Source organism: Macaca nemestrina, chromosome 11 (assembly GCF_043159975.1).
Source record: "Macaca nemestrina isolate mMacNem1 chromosome 11, mMacNem.hap1, whole genome shotgun sequence".
Lineage (NCBI taxonomy): Eukaryota > Metazoa > Chordata > Mammalia > Primates > Cercopithecidae > Macaca > Macaca nemestrina.
In genome coordinates, this window is record NC_092135.1 from 6,827,532 (window position 1) to 6,847,263 (window position 19,732).

The 19,732-nt window shown below is 38.9% G+C and overlaps 1 protein-coding gene across 2 annotated transcripts in view; it reads right to left on the reverse strand.

The window, feature by feature from the left end:
- LOC105492445 (contactin associated protein family member 5) overlaps window positions 1-19,732 on the reverse strand; it is a 909,336-nt gene that overhangs the window by 671,761 nt on the left and 217,843 nt on the right. For both annotated transcript variants that reach the window (XM_071072554.1, XM_071072553.1), the window contains exon 2: window positions 14,858-14,962. In XM_071072554.1, the coding sequence (XP_070928655.1) occupies window positions 14,858-14,962 (105 nt within the window). The remainder of the gene's footprint in view (window positions 1-14,857; window positions 14,963-19,732) is intronic.

Genomic DNA, 19,732 nt, shown 5'->3' on the forward strand with positions numbered 1-19,732 from the left:
AGATCCGGCCACCGCACCCCAGCCTGGGTGACAGAGCGAGACTCCGTCTCAAAAAAAAAAAAAAAAAAAAAAGAAAGAAAAAGAAAAAGAAGGAACCATGTTGAAAACTTTGGTTCTTCATTTCTATCATCACTTTAGTACTCTGGTATTTTTCTCATTTTTTTAAGACGGGGAAACAGTGTCAGAGAGGTTAAGTCAGTGGCCCAAAACTACACAGCTAATTTTAGATTAGATGGGTTAAAATTTCAAGGAACAAATGATAAACATAATTGTTTTCAAACTCTATTTGGAAAAGAAAAAACACATGCGATAGAAAAATACAAACTTCTCCTCTCATGGGGCCGAAGATGTCTATTTCTATTTTCCTTTTAATCATCTAAAGTAACTTAAATCCTTCCCCCTCATTTTCAAGAAGGCCTAACCCACAACTCCGTGGCTTCATGCTGTACCACCAGCCCCTGTACTTCCTGCTGACAGTAAGTGCTTCTCCGAAGCCCAGCTGACTCTAATACCCAGATCAAAAGCTTTCTTGCCACAAAACAAATCACATTTGACAAAGACTGAACCATCCTAAGCCACAATTATATAGATTGACTTGGCAACCTAAGTTAATGGTGATCTGACCTCCAGCTTAATGTATTTTGTCGTGTTTTTTTTTTTTTTCTTTTTTCCAAAAGTAATTAGTTCTCTTCCTTGCTTTTCATTTTCTTTGTGTGTGATGAGATGAAGGCTGAAGTGTCTGTGGAAGTGAGAGAACAAAAATTCTATTTGGCAAATCCCTTCTATCGATGAGACAGCAGCATGGAGATTATTACAGTTGGGCTTTAACTTTTTGTTTTTGTTTTTGTTTTGAGACGGAGTCTCGCTCTGTCGCCCAGGCTGGAGTGCAGTGGCAGGATCTCTGCTCACTGCAAGCTCTGCCTCCTGGGTTTAGGCCATTCTCCTGCCTCAGCCTCCCGAGTAGCTGGGACTACAGGCGCCCGCCACCCGCTAGTTTTTTTTTTGTTTTTTTGTTTTGTTTTGTTTTGTTTTTGTATTTTTTAGTAGAGACGGGGTTTCACCGTGTTAGCCAGGATGGTCTCGATCTCCTGACCTTGTGATCCGCCCGTCTCGGCCTCCCAAAGTGCTGGGATTACAGGCTTGAGCCACCGCGCCCAGCCAGGCTTTAACTATTAATCCCTGCCTCCTGTGCTGGATTGCCCACACCTTGACTGACACAGCAACACGTACCCGCCAACAGCTGTTTCCGAGGGTATGTTTTCTCTCAGAAATGTTAGTTGGTTATTGATAGAACTCATTAAACTTGGTTTACTCAGGGTTTGGGGAGCTTGTCAGATAACATTTGCCCAGCACGTTTTTCCTTCAGTCTTTATGTAAATGTTTGAGTTGGTCTCTTCTCCTGCTATGGCAAACTGATCAGCTGTGCACACTTTCTTCCTGGGTACGGGGCAGACGTGTGTCTACCTGAGTTCTGAGTACACGTGGGGGTAAAGTGTTGCCTCGTCATTTATGTTCAGTGTTTGCCAAGGTTTCATATAATGATCAAGGGACTCAGCAATTTTCAGTGGTGCCCAAAATCTCCCAGGGGAGCTCGTCAGTGTGAAATAGTTCAGCAGTGATGAGGTACAAGGATATTATTGAGTACACTCTATCCTTTTGGGGGGGATTTGATGCTCTGAAAGTCATGGGTTTTACCATTTAAATTTCATCTTGAGTGGGATGCCCAGTGAGATACCGGGATGTTCCTTGACAAGAGTGTTGGAAGACTGAACGGTGTAGAGTAGGAGAAGTTCACTAATTACGGTGATAAATAAACCAATGAATAAATGTTTGGTAAGAAAACACTATCTAAAGTTTCGAAATCGTACGAAAATATAGTATGATCTTTCAACATCATCCTGGAGCAATTTTAAACACATCCACTTAACAATTATTTAATTCTCCAGAAAAACACACCTGTCATTTGGTTTGGCTAGTTTCTGGGTGAGGTAGAGTTAGGTACTGTGAAGTTGTCACATGCTAATTTATAAATGTGTCTCCAATAGAGAAGATATAACCCCCGAGTTTTATAACCCTGTGAGACATTGTGATGGTTAGTATTAGGTGTCAAGTGGACTGGGTTAAGGGACATCCAGACAGCTGGTAAAGTGTCATTTTTGGTTGTATCTGTGAGGGTGTTTATGGAAAATATTGACATTTGAATCAGTAGAAAGATTTACCCTCACCAATGTGAGCAGACACGATCCAATCCGCTGAGGGACCAGATAGAACAAAAAGGCAGAAGAAAAGTGAATTTCTCTCTCTCTCTCTCTCTCCTGGGGCTGGAATATTCATCTTCTTTTGCTCCTGGACATCGGAGCTCCAGCTTTTGAGTCCTTGCGCTCTGGGACTGATACCAGTGGTTCCCTGATTTCTCAGACCTTGGACCTCAGATGGAGGGTCACACCATTAGTTCCCCTAGTTCTCAGATCTTTGGACTCACTGAATTACACCACCAGCCTCCCTCTTCAGCTTACAGACAGCGTATGGTGGGACTTCTTGGCCTCCATAACCATGTAAGCCCATTTTCACAATAAATGATTTCATATATATGTGTATGTGTATACACGTGAGTGTATATGTGTGTGTGTGTGTGTGTGTGTGTGTATACATCCCATTGGTTCTGTTTCTCTGGAGAATCTTGACTAACACATACATTAACTAGTTTTGTATCTGCCTAGCAATTTCATTCCAATATTATTTTCTTCTGCCTCCCCCAACCCTCACCAAATGTCTCTGAATATGCAGTTCCCAAAAATACTCTTTGAATTAGCTTTACCATTTTACTGGTTCTTGCCTTAATACGTTTAATACACACACACACACACATACACACACACACATGATGTGCTGAGTTTATATCTGTATTAGAGCTATGAGTTTATATTTGTATGAGAGCTATGTTTTTAACTTATTGAAAATTATACTTTGACAAGTATTTACTGCTCACCTATTTTAAACTACTACCTGGGGATTCAGATGGCACATACATATCTTAGTACCTACTCTTTTAAGAGTTTAAATGTAATTCTGAACACATGTTTGTGTTTGTGAGTGTGTGTGAGGTAGAGAGAGAGAGTGTGTGTAAAATCTGGTGTTTGAACATTTAGAAGGGGAGGGATTTGGTGTTGAGTGGTACAGCTGAAGGAGGCAGGTTCACCATACCCTCTTGGAAGAGAGAATACAATGAGGCTAAATAAAGCAGGCCATTGTGACTGCATCTATTAGCAAATATGTTACGGAGGAGAACGTGCTGGAAGTTGAAGTGTTGAGGCAGAATATTATAAAATACGGCCCAGTGTATTGAACAAGGCAGAGTGGAGAAATAACCAGCACACTCAAAGTGATTGCTCATCGCTTTCCAAAGTAAATGATACTTTTTTGGATATGACACTGCTCTAACTTGAATGTTTGTCCTGTGAAACTCATTTTGTCAGCTGTGAACAACAACTCATGTTGTCACCTATGAATCAGAAATCACAATGACATCTACATAAAGTGCTCACTTCTTAAGGGTGCAGCCCTTAAGAGGTGATTGATTAGCTCATGAGTATTCTGACCTCATGAATAGATTAATTCATTTGCTAATTAATGGATTAATGATTTGATGGATTAATGGGTTGTCATGGGAGTGGGACTGGTGGCTTTATAAGATGAAGAAGGGGGGGGCGGAGCAAGATGGCCGAATAGGAACAGCTCCAGTCTCCAACTCCCAGCACGAGCCACACAGAAGACCGGTGATTTCTGCATTTTCAACTGAGGTACTGGGTTCATCTCACTGGGGAGTGCCGGACAATCGGTGCTGGTCAGCTGCTGCAGCCCGACCAGCGAGAGCTGAAGCAGGGCGAGGCATTGCCTCACCTGGGAAGCACAAGGGGGAAGGGAATCCCTTTTCCTAGCCAGGGGAACTGAGACACACAACACCTGGAAAATCGGGTAACTCCCACCCCAATACAGCGCTTTAAGCAAACAGGCACACCAGGGGATCATATCCCACACCTGGCTGGGAGGGTCCCACGCCCACGGAGCCTCCCTCATTGCTAGCACAGCAGTCTGTGATCTACTGGCAAGGCAGCAGCGAGGCTGGGGGAGGGGCGCCCGCCATTGCTGAGGCTTAAGTAGGTAAACAAAGCCGCTGGGAAGCTCGAACTGGGTGGAGCTCACAGCAGCTCAAGGAAACCTGCCTGTCTCTGTAGACTCCACCTCTGGGGACAGGGCACAGTAAACAATAACAAACACAGCAGAAGCCTCTGCAGACGCAAACGACTCTGTCTGACAGCTTTGAAGAGAGCAGTGGATCTCCCAACACGGAGGTTGAGATCTGAGAAGGGACAGACTCCCTGCTCAAGTGGGTCCCTGACCCCTGAGCAGCCTAACTGGGAGACATCCCCCACTAGGGGCAGTCTGACACCCCACACCTCACAGGGTGGAGTACACCCCTGAGAGGAAGCTTCCAAAGCAAGAATCAGACAAGTACACTCGCTGTTCAGAAATATTCTATCTTCTGCAGCCTCTGCTGCTGAGACCCAGGCAAACAGGGTCTGGAGTGGACCTCAAGCAATCTCCAGCAGACCTACAGCTGAGGGTCCTGACTGTTAGAAGGAAAACTATCAAACAGGAAGGACACCTACACCAAAACCCCATCAGTACATCACCATCATCAAAGACCAGAGGCAGATAAAACCACAAAGATGGGGAAAAAGCAGGGCAGAAAAGCTGGAAATTCAAAAAATAAGAGTGCATCTCCCCCAGCAAAGGAGCGCAGCTCATCGCCAGCAACGGATCAAAGCTGGACGGAGAATGACTTTGACGAGATGAGAGAAGAAGGCTTCAGTCCATCAAATTTCTCAGAGCTAAAGGAGGAATTACGTACCCAGCGTAAAGAAACTAAAAATCTTGAAAAAAAAGTGGAAGAATTGATGGCTAGAGTAATTAATGCAGAGAAGGTCCTAAACGAAATGAAAGAGATGAAAACCATGACACGAGAAATACGTGACAAATGCACAAGCTTCAGTAACCGACTCGATCAACTGGAAGAAAGAGTATCAGCGATTGAGGATCAAATGAATGAAATGAAGCGAGAAGAGAAACCAAAAGAAAAAAGAAGAAAAAGAAATGAACAAAGCCTGCAAGAAGTATGGGACTATGTAAAAAGACCAAATCTACGTCTGATTGGGGTGCCAGAAAGTGAGGGGGAAAATGGAACCAAGTTGGAAAACACTCTTCAGGATATCATCCAGGAGAACTTCCCCAACCTAGTAGGGCAGGCCAACATTCAAATCCAGGAAATACAGAGAACGCCACAAAGATACTCCTCGAGAAGAGCAACTCCAAGACACATAATTGCCAGATTTACCAAAGTTGAAATGAAGGAAAAAATCTTAAGGGCAGCCAGAGAGAAAGGTCGGGTTACCCACAAAGGGAAGCCCATCAGACTAACAGTAGATCTCTCGGCAGAAACTCTCCAAGCCAGAAGAGAGGGGGGGGCCAATATTCAACATTCTTAAAGAAAAGAATTTTAAACCCAGAATTTCATATCCAGCCAAACTAAGTTTCATAAGTGAAGGAGAAATAAAATCCTTTACAGATAAGCAAATGCTTAGAGATTTTGTCACCACTAGGCCTGGCTTACAAGAGACCCTGAAGGAAGCACTAAACATGGAAAGGAACAACTGGTACCAGCCATTGCAAAAACATGCCAAAATGTAAAGACCATCGAGGCTAGGAAGAAACTGCATCAACTAACGAGCAAAATAACCAGTTAATATCATAATGGCAGGATCAAGTTCCTACATAACAATCTTAACCTTAAATGTAAATGGACTAAATGCTCCAATTAAAAGACACAGACTGGCAAATTGGATAAAGAGTCAAGACCCATCAGTCTGCTGTATTCAGGAGACCCATCTCACATGCAGAGACATACATAGGCTCAAAATAAAGGGATGGAGGAAGATTTACCAAGCAAATGGAGAACAAAAAAAAGCGGGGGTTGCAATACTAGTCTCTGATAAAACAGACTTTAAACCATCAAAGATCAAAAGAGACAAAGAAGGCCATTACATAATGGTAAAGGGATCAATTCAACAGGAAGAGCTAACTATCCTAAATATATATGCACCCAATACAGGAGCACCCAGATTCATCAAGCAAGTCCTTAGAGACTTACAAAGAGACTTAGACTCCCATACAATAATAATGGGAGACTTCAACACTCCACTGTCAACATTAGACAGATCAACGAGACAGAAAGTTAACAAGGATATCCAGGAATTGAACTCATCTCTGCAGCAAGCAGACCTAATAGACATCTATAGAACTCTCCACCCCAAATCAACAGAATATACATTCTTCTCAGCACCACATTGTACTTACTCCAAAATTGACCACGTAATTGGAAGTAAAGCACTCCTCAGCAAATGTACAAGAACAGAAATTATAACAAACTGTCTCTCAGACCACAGTGCAATCAAACTAGAACTCAGGACTAAGAAACTCAATCAAACCGCTCAACTACATGGTAACTGAACAACCTGCTCCTGAATGACTACTGGGTACATAACAAAATGAAGGCAGAAATAAAGATGTTCTTTGAAACCAATGAGAACAAAGATACAACATACCAGAATCTCTGGGACACATTTAAAGCAGTGTGTAGAGGGAAATTTATAGCACTAAATGCCCACAAGAGAAAGCAGGAAAGATCTAAAATTGACACTCTAACATCGCAATTAAAAGAACTAGAGAAGCAAGAGCAATCACATTCGAAAGCTAGCAGAAGGCAAGAAATAACTAAGATCAGAGCAGAACTGAAGGAGATAGAGACACAAAAAACCCTCCAAAAAATCAATGAATCCAGGAGTTGGTTTTTTGAAAAGATCAACAAAATTGACAGACCACCAGCAAGACTAATAAAGAAGAAAAGAGAGAAGAATCAAATCGACGCAATTAAAAATGATAAAGGGGATATCACCACCGACCCCACAGAAATACAAACTACCATCAGAGAATACTATAAACACCTCTACGCAAATAAACTGGAAAATCTAGAAGAAATGGATAATTTCCTGGACACTTATACTCTTCCAAGACTAAACCAGGAAGAAGTTGAATCCCTGAATAGACCAATAGCAGGCTCTGAAATTGAGGCAATAATTAATAGCCTACCAACCAAGAAAAGTCCAGGACCAGATGGATTCACAGCTGAATTCTACCAGAGGTACAAGGAGGAGTTGGTACCATTCCTTCTGAAACTATTCCAATCAATAGAAAAAGAGGGAATCCTCCCTAACTCATTTTATGAGGCCAACATCATCCTGATACCAAAGCCTGGCAGAGACACAACAAAAAAAGAGAATTTTAGACCAATATCCCTGATGAACATCGATGCAAAAATCCTCAATAAAATACTGGCAAAACGGATTCAGCAACACATCAAAAAGCTTATCCACCATGATCAAGTGGGCTTCATCCCTGGGATGCAAGGCTGGTTCAACATTCGCAAATCAATAAACATAATCCAGCATATAAACAGAACCAAAGACAAGAACCACATGATTATCTCAACAGATGCAGAAAAGGCTTTTGACAAAATTCAACAGCCCTTCATGCTAAAAACGCTCAATAAATTCGGTATTGATGGAATGTACCTCAAAATAATAAGAGCTATTTATGACAAACCCACAGCCAATATCATACTGAATGGGCAAAAACTGGAAAAATTCCTTTTGAAAACTGGCAAAAGACAGGGATGCCCTCTCTCACCACTCCTATTCAACATAGTGGTGGAAGTTCTGGCTAGGGCAATTAGGCAAGAGAAAGAAATCAAGGGTATTCAGTTAGGAAAAGAAGAAGTCAAATTGTCCCTGTTTGCAGATGACATGATTTTATATTTAGAAAACCCCATTGTCTCAGCCCAAAATCTCCTTAAGCTGATAAGCAACTTCAGCAAAGTCTCAGGATACAAAATTAATGTGCAAAAATCACAAGCATTCTTATACATCAGTAACAGACAAACAGAGAGCCAAATCAGGAATGAACTTCCATTCACAATTGCTTCAAAGAGAATAAAATACCTAGGAATCCAACTTAACAAGGGATGTAAAGGACCTCTTCAAGGAGAACTACAAACCACTGCTCAGTGAAATAAAAGAGGACACAAACAAATGGAAGAACATACCATGCTCATGGATAGGAAGAATCAATATCGTGAAAATGGCCATACTGCCCAAGGTAATTTATAGATTCAATGCCATCCCCATCAAGCTACCAATGAGTTTCTTCACAGAATTGGAAAAAACTGCTTTAAAGTTCATATGGAACCAAAAAAGAGCCCGCATCTCCAAGACAATCCTAAGTCAAAAGAACAAAGCTGGAGGCATCACGCTACCTGACTTCAAACTATACTACAAGGCTACAGTAACCAAAACAGCATGGTACTGGTACCAAAACAGAGATATAGACCAATGGAACAGAACAGAGTCCTCAGAAATAATACCACACATCTACAGCCATCTGATCTTTGACAAACCTGAGAGAAACAAGAAATGGGGAAAGGATTCCCTATTTAATAAATGGTGCTGGGAAAATTGGCTAGCCATAAGTAGAAAGCTGAAACTGGATCCTTTCTTTACTCCTTATACTAAAATTAATTCAAGATGGATTAGAGACTTAAATGTTAGACCTAATACCATAAAAATCCTAGAGGAAAACCTAGGTAGTACCATTCAGGACATAGGCATGGCCAAAGACTTCATGTCTAAAACACCAAAAGCAATGGCAAGAAAAGCCAAAATTGACAAATGGGATCTCATTAAACTAAAGAGCTTCTGCACAGCAAAAGAAACTACCATCAGAGTGAACAGGCAACCTACAGAATGGGAGAAAATTTTTGCAATCTACACATCTGACAAAGGGCTAATATCCAGAACCTACAAAGAACTCAAACAAATTTACAAGAAAAAAACAAACAACCCCATCAAAAAGTGGGCAAAGGATATGAACAGACATTTCTCAAAAGAAGACATTCATACAGCCAACAGACACATGAAAAAATGCTCATCATCACTGGCCATCAGAGAAATGCAAATGAAAACCACAATGAGATACCATCTCACACCAGTTAGAATGGCGATCATTAAAAAGTCAGGAAACAACAGGTGCTGGAGAGGATGTGGAGAAATAGGAACGCTTTTACACTGTTGGTGGGATTGTAAACTAGTTCAACCATTATGGAAAACAGTATGGCGATTCCTCAAGGATCTAGAACTAGATGTATATGACCCAGCCATCCCATTACTGGGTATATACCCAAAGGATTATAAATTATGCTGCTATAAAGACACATGCACACGTATGTTTATTGCAGCACTATTCACAATAGCAAAGACTTGGAATCAACCCAAATGTCCATCAGTGACAGATTGGATTAAGAAAATGTGGCACATATACACCATGGAATACTATGCAGCCATCAAAAAGGATGAGTTTGTGTCCTTTGTAGGGACATGGATGCAGCTGGAAACCATCATTCTTAGCAAACTATCACAAGAACAGAAAACCAAACACCGCATGTTCTCACTCATAGGTGGGAACTGAACAATGAGATCACTTGGACTCAGGAAGGGGAACATCACACACCGGGGCCTATCATGGGGAGGGGGGAGGGGGGAGGGATTGCATTGGGAGTTATACCTGATGTAAATGACGAGTTGATGGGTGCAGCACAGCAACATGGCACAAGTATACATATGTAACAAACCTGCATGTTATGCACATGTACCCTACAACTTAAAGTATAATAATAATAAATAAATAAATAAATAAAAATTAAAGAAGAGGGACCTGAGCTAGCATGTTAGAGCACTCAGCCACCTTGCTGTATGATGCCCTGTGCTGTCTCAAGACTCTGCAGAGTCCCCGTAAGCAAGAGGACCCTGACCAAATCTGGCCCCCTTGACCTTGGATTTCTCAACTTCTATCACTGTAAGAAATACATTTCTTTGCTTTGTAAAATACCCAGTTTTAGCTATTCTTATATAAGAAACTGAAATGGGCTAAGATATCTAAAGCACAGACAACGAAGACAAAATGAACAAGTGGGACTGTATCAAACTAAAAACCTTCTGTACAAAAAAGAAAAAGCATTTAAATAATTCAAGGCAACCTATAAAATTGAAGAAAATATTTGCAAACTGAGTATCTCGTAAGGGGTTAATATCCAAACATTTAAAGAACAAGTACAACTCAGTAGCAAAGAAACAACCCAATTTAAAACGATGAGCAAAAAATGAGCAAAAGACTACATTGACATTTTTCCAAGGAAGGCATACAAATGACCAACAGGCACACAGAAACATGCTGAACACCGCTAATCATCAGGAAAACAGAAATCAAAACCACCATGAGATGTCACCTCACACTCATTAGGCTGGCTCTTACAAAGAAGGAGATAAGTGTTGGTGAGGAGGTAGAGAAAACAGAACTCTTTTACACTGTTGTTGGGAATGTAAATCAGTATAGTTATTATAAAAAACGGTATGGAGGTTTCTAAAAAAATTGAAACTACTATAAAATCCAGTAATACCACTACTTTGTATACATCCGAAGGAAATGAAATCAGTATCTGAAAGAGATATCTGCAATCCAATGTTCATTGCAGCATTAGTCATAGCAGCCAAGATACGGAAGCGACCTAAGTGTTTCCTGATCAATAAAGGGATAAAAAATGTGGCATATATACAGTGGAATATTATTCATCCATAAAAAAGAAAACCTGCCACTTACAACATCATAGATGAGCCTAGTGGGCATTGTACGAAGTGAAATGATCCAGGCACAGAAAGACAAATACTGCATTATCTCACTTATATGAGGAATCTGAAAAAAGTGGAACTCAGAAAAGGAGAGAGTAGAACAGTGGTTGCCAGGGACTGTGGTGTGAGGAAAATGGAGAAATGTTGGTCAAGGTACAAACCTGCGCTTGTAAAATGAGTACATTCTCTGGATATAATTGTACAGCACGGTGACTATAGTTAATAATACTCTATTGTATGCTTGACATTTGCTAAGAGTAGATCTTGTGTTCTCACCACAAAACAAAGAAAAGGATAACTACATGAGGTGATGGATGTGTTAACTAATTTGATTGTGGTAATTATTTCAAAATGCATACATATATCAAAGCATCACTTTGTACACTGTAAATGTATACAGTTGTGTTTGTCAATTATACTTCAATCACATAGGAGGGAGGGAAGTAAGTGAACTATTAAAAATGACACACAGCTTTCCCTGTCTAAAACACTGAAGTTATTCTGGCTTTCTGGGCAGGACAGTGTTGTGGTGCTGTGGCCAATAACATGGCCATGGGATTCAGATCACTTAGGGGAAAGCCTGGCCTGGCCATTGCTTTCATCTCTGTGTCACCTATGAATCAGAGATCACAATGACATCTACATAAAGGGTAGTGTGAGTATAGAATTGGTGTACCTTCAGGGCTCGGGACAGTGAGGGCTCATAGGAAGTGCTCAATATAGTGGTGTTATGATTTTCAGTTGTGTGCTGCCAGGCATCAGCTTACAACCGGGGGAAGAGGACTGGTGTAATTCTTAGGCACACAATCTCACCATCGAGAGAGATGCTCCTTTACATCTGCACCTATATTGGAGAGCATCTGAGATTTCAAACCAGGTGGTATAATTTGCTCTTTTGGATATATTTCACGTCTTTTCTTTGTAAAACAAAAGAGAAGTTTTAAAGGAAGACACGTTAAAAGGGAGTGTTCATTGAGACAATGTTATAATTGCTTCTAAGCAATGTCAGTGGATAGACAGGATGTAAGTTTGGTCTTAAAAGGAAGAAAATAAATCAGTACTTTATACTGATATTTCCAATATAAACAAAAATTATAAGTTTTCTTAACTTTCTAAATTTTATATTTTTCTACTAATGAAACAAAATCTGTTCTTAATAGCATTAATATAATGACTTTCAAGTTTTATCTTAATATATCTGTATACCACACATGTATATATTTGTACATGATTGTATATGCATGTATATGTTACTGTATCCATCTATATAAACATATATATTCATCCTACTACATATGAATATATTTATATAACCAACCATGTATTTATCCACCTCTTTCTATATGAGAGACTCTGACTGTATATATTCAACTACATATGTGTGTGTATATGTATACATTTTGCTCTATATATTATATACACATATATATCACATATCACATATACATGGTTTATTATAGTATACATAGATATCGACATATTTAACAACATAATTATACTGATATTATTACTAATGACAAATGTTAGCTGTTGATGAGTTTGCAATTATATGGTAATGGTGTTATCAATGTCAACTCTTTGTGAATACTGTTTGTGCCTATTTGTGCCAACTATGTGTCAAGGATCTAGAACAGTGCCTGACAAATACTAGGCACTCAATAATTATTAACAGAAGGATATTTTACTCATTAATTCCTTCAATGTAGCAATTTGCAACTCTTGCTCCATTTTAGAATCACCTGGAAAGCTTTTATTTATTCACACTATCAATATCCTTGCTTGGGTCCCATCCAAGACAATTAATTCAGAATATAGGATGAAATGGGCTCAGGCAATGCTCCCTGTAAAACTCTCTAGGTGATTCAAATGCACAGCCCTTGGATGAGAACCACTGATCTCATATCTCCCTGAGCCAGCGTTTAATTCCTGCTGAGGGCCATGGTTGGGCCTTGGTGAGTAAAGAAGAGGCTGTCCCCGTTGGGCGTCTTGGAATACGCACTAGAGGATGAGTTCTAGGTCAGTGCATCCCAACTGTATCACTATGTCTTCTGCTTGGCCTTCCTAATTTAGACTCTTGTTGGGAAACCGAAGAAAAATGAACCTTTCTGTACACTCATGCTAGCCTTGGATTCAGGCACTCAAATTCCCCGGTGAGCAGAACAATTATAATAAGTTGGAGCAGAGACACTTGTACTCACTCAATATCTGTGTCAGGGAGAGATGTGGCCTGTGATCAGACCCATAGTTTCCCCCAGAAACTGCCCAGGAGCTATTAGACAGTAATCGCTTTCTGCTGCCACACAATTTGGGTGGGATTGAGACAAATCCTTTCTCTGGAAGCTCTGTTGGAAACCGTGTTAAATTCTGCCAACCTGTGTTTCTTCCTGAAATGGACAGTGGGCTTCCTGCTCCATGTCAGTTCTCTACCCTGCTGTAAGAAAGATATTTTGGATATGCAAGTCTGGTCTTAATCTGCACATAATGTTGCAAGGCAGACATTCCTGGGCCACTTTACAGATAAAAAACTGAGGTCGGGAGAGGTAAGTGATTTGTATACTGTCAGAGAGTTTCTAAGTGGCATAGCCTGCATTTGGACTGTGGTTGATTGATTAGTTTTTAACTTTCTTTTCTTGCTGCTACATCCCTTTTCAATCTGTACTAGTCAAGCAATTTGTTAACGGGATTAAGAGAAACGCGAACTTTGAATTCGGACAACTTAGGTTTGAATCCAAGCATTTCCCCTTTCTAGTTTTGCTGTCTTGGGAAACTGATGCCTCAGGAACCCTATCTGAAGGTAAAAGGTAATAATGCTTACAACAGCTTTGTGAGGACTACATATCATAATAAAACTAAAATGCTTAATCAAATTTTTGGCACAGAATATTCAGCAAAGGACATTATTACAAAATTTTAATTGAAATTTTCCTGTTGAATCTTTGGCCATTCTTTTGTTTTTAGAATATTATTCTTAAACAGCTTTCTCAACAAAACAGTGACACTTGCTAACTTTTAAGTTACGAATTCCATTTTAATAGAAAACTGGTGAAATGAGGTACAAGACAAACAACAAACAAACATACAAGCAAAAACTATAAATCAATCTCACTAATAATGGATATTAAAATTATAAATTAAAATGTTACAAATTAAATTATTTAGCATGTTAAAAAAAAAAAAAACAACCAATTAGAACTTATTCCAGAATGCAAAGATGGTTCAATGTTGCAAAAACCTACTAAAGTAACCTACTTAAGATATCAACGGAAAATATAGTCAAAATTAAATAATATAAACTCTAATAGATCAGTAGCTCTCTTTAAATTGCATACATGCTTTTCGTGACCTAGAAAAAGTTTATAATATTCAGTAGATATTAAAATATTATCAGATATCCAAAAAGTGCTTAAAAATTGAAATAATTCAAATCTTTTTCAGTATTTATCTACCTATGCATCTATGCATTATAAAAGTCAACATCTAAATCTGACTAAAACATATCTGCCTAGATATCCAACGTCATATTTGTTAACAACATTTCATATGAGAGATTAGTTAAGGGCCTGCTCTTACTTCCCACAGATTTTAAAGATACAAACCATATACTTAACCACAGTTATTTCTAGCTGGTAGAATAACAGATTGTTTATCTTTTCTTACTTTTAATTAATAGTATTTTTGTATTTTAAAAATCAGCAATATTAATTTTCAAGGAAAATTAAAGTGATTGAAAGCAAATGCTTTTTATAAAGTAATTTTGATAAAGACCTCTTGTGATAATCAAAAAAGGATATTGTGGTTTGGGTGAACACAAGTCAGCATACTTTGAATGACTATTATGCTATGGAAGTATGCTTACATTAGATTTTCATTCCTCTCCTCCTAAATATTTTCCTGAGGACTGCCATTGGACATGATTTCAGTGTTTGAGAGCGCTCACTTTCCTCCATCTACCCACCGTGTAGTTATTCAGTGCTTGGCATTAGGATTTCAGTCAGCCTACTTACCAATTCTCCAGTTGAGTTGAGCTGGGCTATGAGTGCCAGTGAGATCTGAGGAACTGGAAAAAGCCATTGGAGAGAGCAGGGATGCTAGTGGATCATCACAGTTATCTATAATGATAGGAGGAGAGAGGGAGAGAGACCAGATTCTATTAGCAAGAAATATTCCATGAGAAGAGAAGTTGAGAAATTAACTACCATCATTTATCAACCATCTGCTCTGAACAAGGTCAGGTACTCCCTGTTTCCATGTGTTACTGCATCTACTCCTCACAGCACCCCTGAAGGACAGGTCTGGGTTTCTTTCACAGATGGGGAAAATTAAGTTAAAAAATGGCAAGTAGATTGTCCAAGGTCTCAATGCTAGAAAATAGTGCAGCAAGAATTCTCACCCAGATTTTTCTGATTCAAAAACCCAACTAGTTACATTTCTTTAATAAGCCACTGGAGCAAAGCCTTAAATTACTGCTATCAAGATTATTCTATAAGAAGGGAGATGACTAAAAGGGGAAACATTGTTTGACTATTCTCCCATCTTCAGCCCCTAAGAGCTCCCATAATAATTGTGTCTAGAGGAGTAAGATAATTTAAAATTCCCAGTTGTATGAAAGTCTTCAGAAAACAATTTACTTATTCTAAGAACTTATTTCTACTCCATGAAGCAGTAGTGAATAGTCCTCGATCTTGTATATTGTGAATCTGATATTTACTTCAACAGCTATCCTTTCAACCTATCCTAAATATTGAAAGTATTCTTTCTAAGGATTCTTTGATGATGTCCAAATGTGGGAGAGGATGGGGCCATGAGCAAAGATGCTTGTCTTAACAAGGTAGATATACCCCTCTGGGTTGACACTGATGTCCTGACCAGTCAATCTCATGGAGAGGAACTGCTCTTCACTCTTAGTATACTGTTGCCATGGTTGGAATTTTTGTCATTCCCAAAACTCGTGATGAGGTCTAATGTCATTGTAACAATATTAAGAGGTGGGGCCTTTCAGAGATGATTAGGCCATGAGGGTTCCACCCTCACTGGGTTAGGTTTACTGCCCTAATAAAAGAGCTTTCAGGAGTGGGTTCTCTCTCTCATTCTCTTGCCTTCTGCCATGTGATGATGCAACAAGAGAGCTCTCACCAGATGCCAGAACCTTGATATTCAACTTCCCAGCCTTTAGAACTGTAAGCCAATAAATTTCTGTCCCTTATAAATTGCTCAGTCTCAGGCATTCTGTTAGAGCAATACAAAATGGCCTAAGACAATTGGTCATCTAAGTTTTTTGTAATAATTCACTTATCTCTTTGTATTTTCCATTGGGTGGTACACACTTTGTAGGACCCTAGCAGAGAATCTGATACATAATAAGCCTTTGATAAAGGTTTGTTGAAAGAATGGGATTGTGAGCTAATGAAATAAGAAAGGAAAGAATGGAAGGCAGGATTGAGCAGTCAATCAACCAGCCAATTAATCAGCATAATATTACCAACATTCTTTTCCTATTTTTTGTCTTGTACATATTTAATTTTATAGGACATTGAACAACGACTTCATGAAATCTAGACATACCTCATGCAAAACAAATTTAAAGTGTGCCATTTAGTTTGAAAGTAAACTTCATGGTAGTAAAGGCTCTCAGGAAGAATTGGTTTGATTTCCTTTGTTTTTTTTTAAAAGAACATTTACATAGGATTAAGCTTGTTTATTCAGCAAATTCTTAGAGAGCAGTATTTTAGCTAATTGCAGAAAAATTAATTAGAAACATAAGGATTAAATTAGTGTTCACTAGGTGTGTTAAAAAATCAACTGGCAAAGTGTATTTTGAGTTTTTCCCAAATACAAATGTTGAGAAATATTTTGAGGTGTTTGACAAATACAAAACCGAGCCAGATCCTCACTGAAGAAGAATAACATAAAAATCGCAGATATGGTTTCTCCGCAGTTACGGTCTTTTGGCGAATAGAAAGCAGATCAGTACCATTTTAACTCTGGCAGAAGATGCAGGTGACAGAAGGTGCATATACACCTCAAAGCACTTGTTTAAAGGCACACATTTGTTGCATTATTTATATATTAGAAAACAATATATAATAATCACTTATTAAATTATATTCAACATAATGCAGATCTTGCATATGTGTATGCCTGGTTTGTCATCAAGAAGCCTCAGATGAACGCAGAAAAAAAAGCGAGCCCCATAGAAACATACAAACCACACACACACACAAACACACATATAGGCCTTAAGCATCAAGACGGTATCTACATTCACAGGAGCCTTCTAAGCCTCACCCATCGAGATGTGTAGGTATAACCATCCTCCTGTTTCAGGCAACACTCTCTCCACCACTTAACAAGAAATCACAGCTTTTCTGACACCCACTTCCACGGGAAAGTTGTAGCTCTTTTTAAGGTAAAGTATTATCGCTATTGTATGTAATGGTTATGTATTTATTAGACATTTAGCATGTATACAACTCTTCTACTACTTTTATTAGGTTTTTATAGTCTTTTATGTGTGACTGATGAAATTTTTGAGTATTGTACTCCTAACCCTACTTCTCCCCTAAATCTTTTCTTATAAAGTTTGTATTGTACAATTAGCAAGTCATTTTTACAAATGCATATATTATGTTGTAGCAGAATTGACTGTACCCCTGTATATGTTTCAAGTCAACTCAATCACACATTGCTCAACAAACAACTCTGGAATTTATTTTTCTCCTTGTTTTTGGTAATCTTTGCATTCATACGTAAATTGTTAAAATGATCATGGAATAGTAGAAGTAACTTAATCATTTCAAAGTAATTCAGTCCAACCAATATTTATAAAGTCTCATTTTGTTCATATTCTCAGAGAGGCAATCAGGATAGGTTTGGGTAAAATAGAGTCTAGACCTCAAGGAGCTCAGAGGCCATTGAGAAATACAGAGATGTAAACAAATAAATAAACTGATGAGGAAATTTAGGAGACTTTCACTATGATCACACCAAACCAGTAAAATTGGAATCTGTCAGTACAGACTCTCAGGCAAGTGATATGTTTTGTTCTTCCAGACCTGTGCAATCCTCTCCATTATAAGGTGCTGACCTCCAGGAGAACTAAGCTTCCAGAGCCCATTAGCCTGTGGCAATAACTGCCATTCCCTACGGTCTGTTTTCTCCTCTGAAAGATGTCTGCCTCAGTTTCTAGGGACAGTGGTTCCAGTTTGGAAATTAGTAAATTCATAAAAAACAATCTATGCTAATGGAAAGATCCAAGGAAGATTTTTCAATAGTCCTTTCCTCATAGACCCTATGCATTTGAACAGTGGCTTTTGGAAAACATATCTGAACTTTTGATCTCCTGTCCCTAAAAGTAGTAAGAAGGGGAAAATCTCGAATCTAAAAGGAAGAAAGTCCCCCCGCTCCCCAGAGCAGATAATTCTTTTCCTCTGTCACCTCTATCTCACATGAACCACTTTGGCAACCTTGCCTACATTGATGAGACAGCAAGTCTCTTACGAAATTAGCCTAGTAAATGGGAATTTAAGCTGATTTTTGCCTAATGTTCCATTATTGGAACACTAAGCATGTGAGAGTTATCTATATCCTACTGCTCAAGGTTATCGCCAAGGTCTGATTGCAAAAATTCAAAAAATTGCAACCTCAGTCATAAACGGGTTAAGGGTTTGATGATAAAACCATTCTAAATTCAAATGTCTGTATTATTTTAAATATGTATCAGATTCTTAAAGCAAAGGAAGAATGATTTAGCGTAAATGAGAACAATAAAACGTGTTTGTTTTGTTTTGTGATTTGGGATGGGCTGCATTAGTGGAAAGCATATTGAGGGTTAGAGTTGGGAGATTCCTTTTTCCTAGATTTGCTTCTTCTCTTGATTGGATGACTCTAGATAATACTTTCAGGTACACTAAGCTCTATTTGCACTGTCTGCAAAATAAAGAGTCATTTTCACCATATCCAGCCATAGAGTCATTTTAAAGATGGAATAAGAATAGATGGGAAAATCCCTTTTAAGTATAAAGCCCAAAATGAGAATGGGAAGCAGTGTATGAATTGCCTGGTAATATCTGCGACTATTGATAGAAACTATTTTGATGATTTTATTTCCTGGATCTTTTTTCTCGCCACAAAACTTGCCCACAAATTGGTGTCATAGATAGCTCGTTCACATTAAAGGTTTACAACTGGCCAGATGAACAGGAGAAGGTGAAGTGGAGGGGGAATAAAATGGGTGAAGACACGTGCGTGCATAAAGATGACATTGCGCCTCCATTCTCTCCTCTGCAGGTCTGCAGTATTGTGGAGTCTGTGAGTACTAACCCAAGCACGTGGCTGGAGAGCAAGGAAAGAAAACGTTATCTCCCCCAATGCTCCTGAAGCCTTCAATAAGCAAACCTGTGCTCTCCTTCAATTTCAGGCTCCACGTGCATCTCAGACTTCTAACAGTGTGTCTGCACAATGCTGAATCCATCGCTCTGTTCCTCCAAAAGTGTTTGTGAATATTCATCAGTGTTTAATGTAGAAAAGAAGAAGGGGTGAAGAAACTGGGGTCTGAAGAAAGGTGTTTGAATTAAAATATACATAAATATAATCAGAGACCGAAAGGCTTCTCTCATATTCACTTCCAATGGGACACACAGCTTGAGATAAACTATATTGATTTCCCAGGAATCACTTTCCAAGAATGAACCAAATTTCACAGATGCATTGACCTAGTAGAATATTTTCAAAATGAGATCTTTAAGAGCTTCTTCATGGGTCTTTTCTCTAAAAGAGTTATAGCAAAACTCTGATGCAATAAAAGGCTATTTTAAAAATGCAAATCCTTATTCACATCTATGTTTGATTCCCCATTTTTCTTCAACAAATAACTTTGCTGT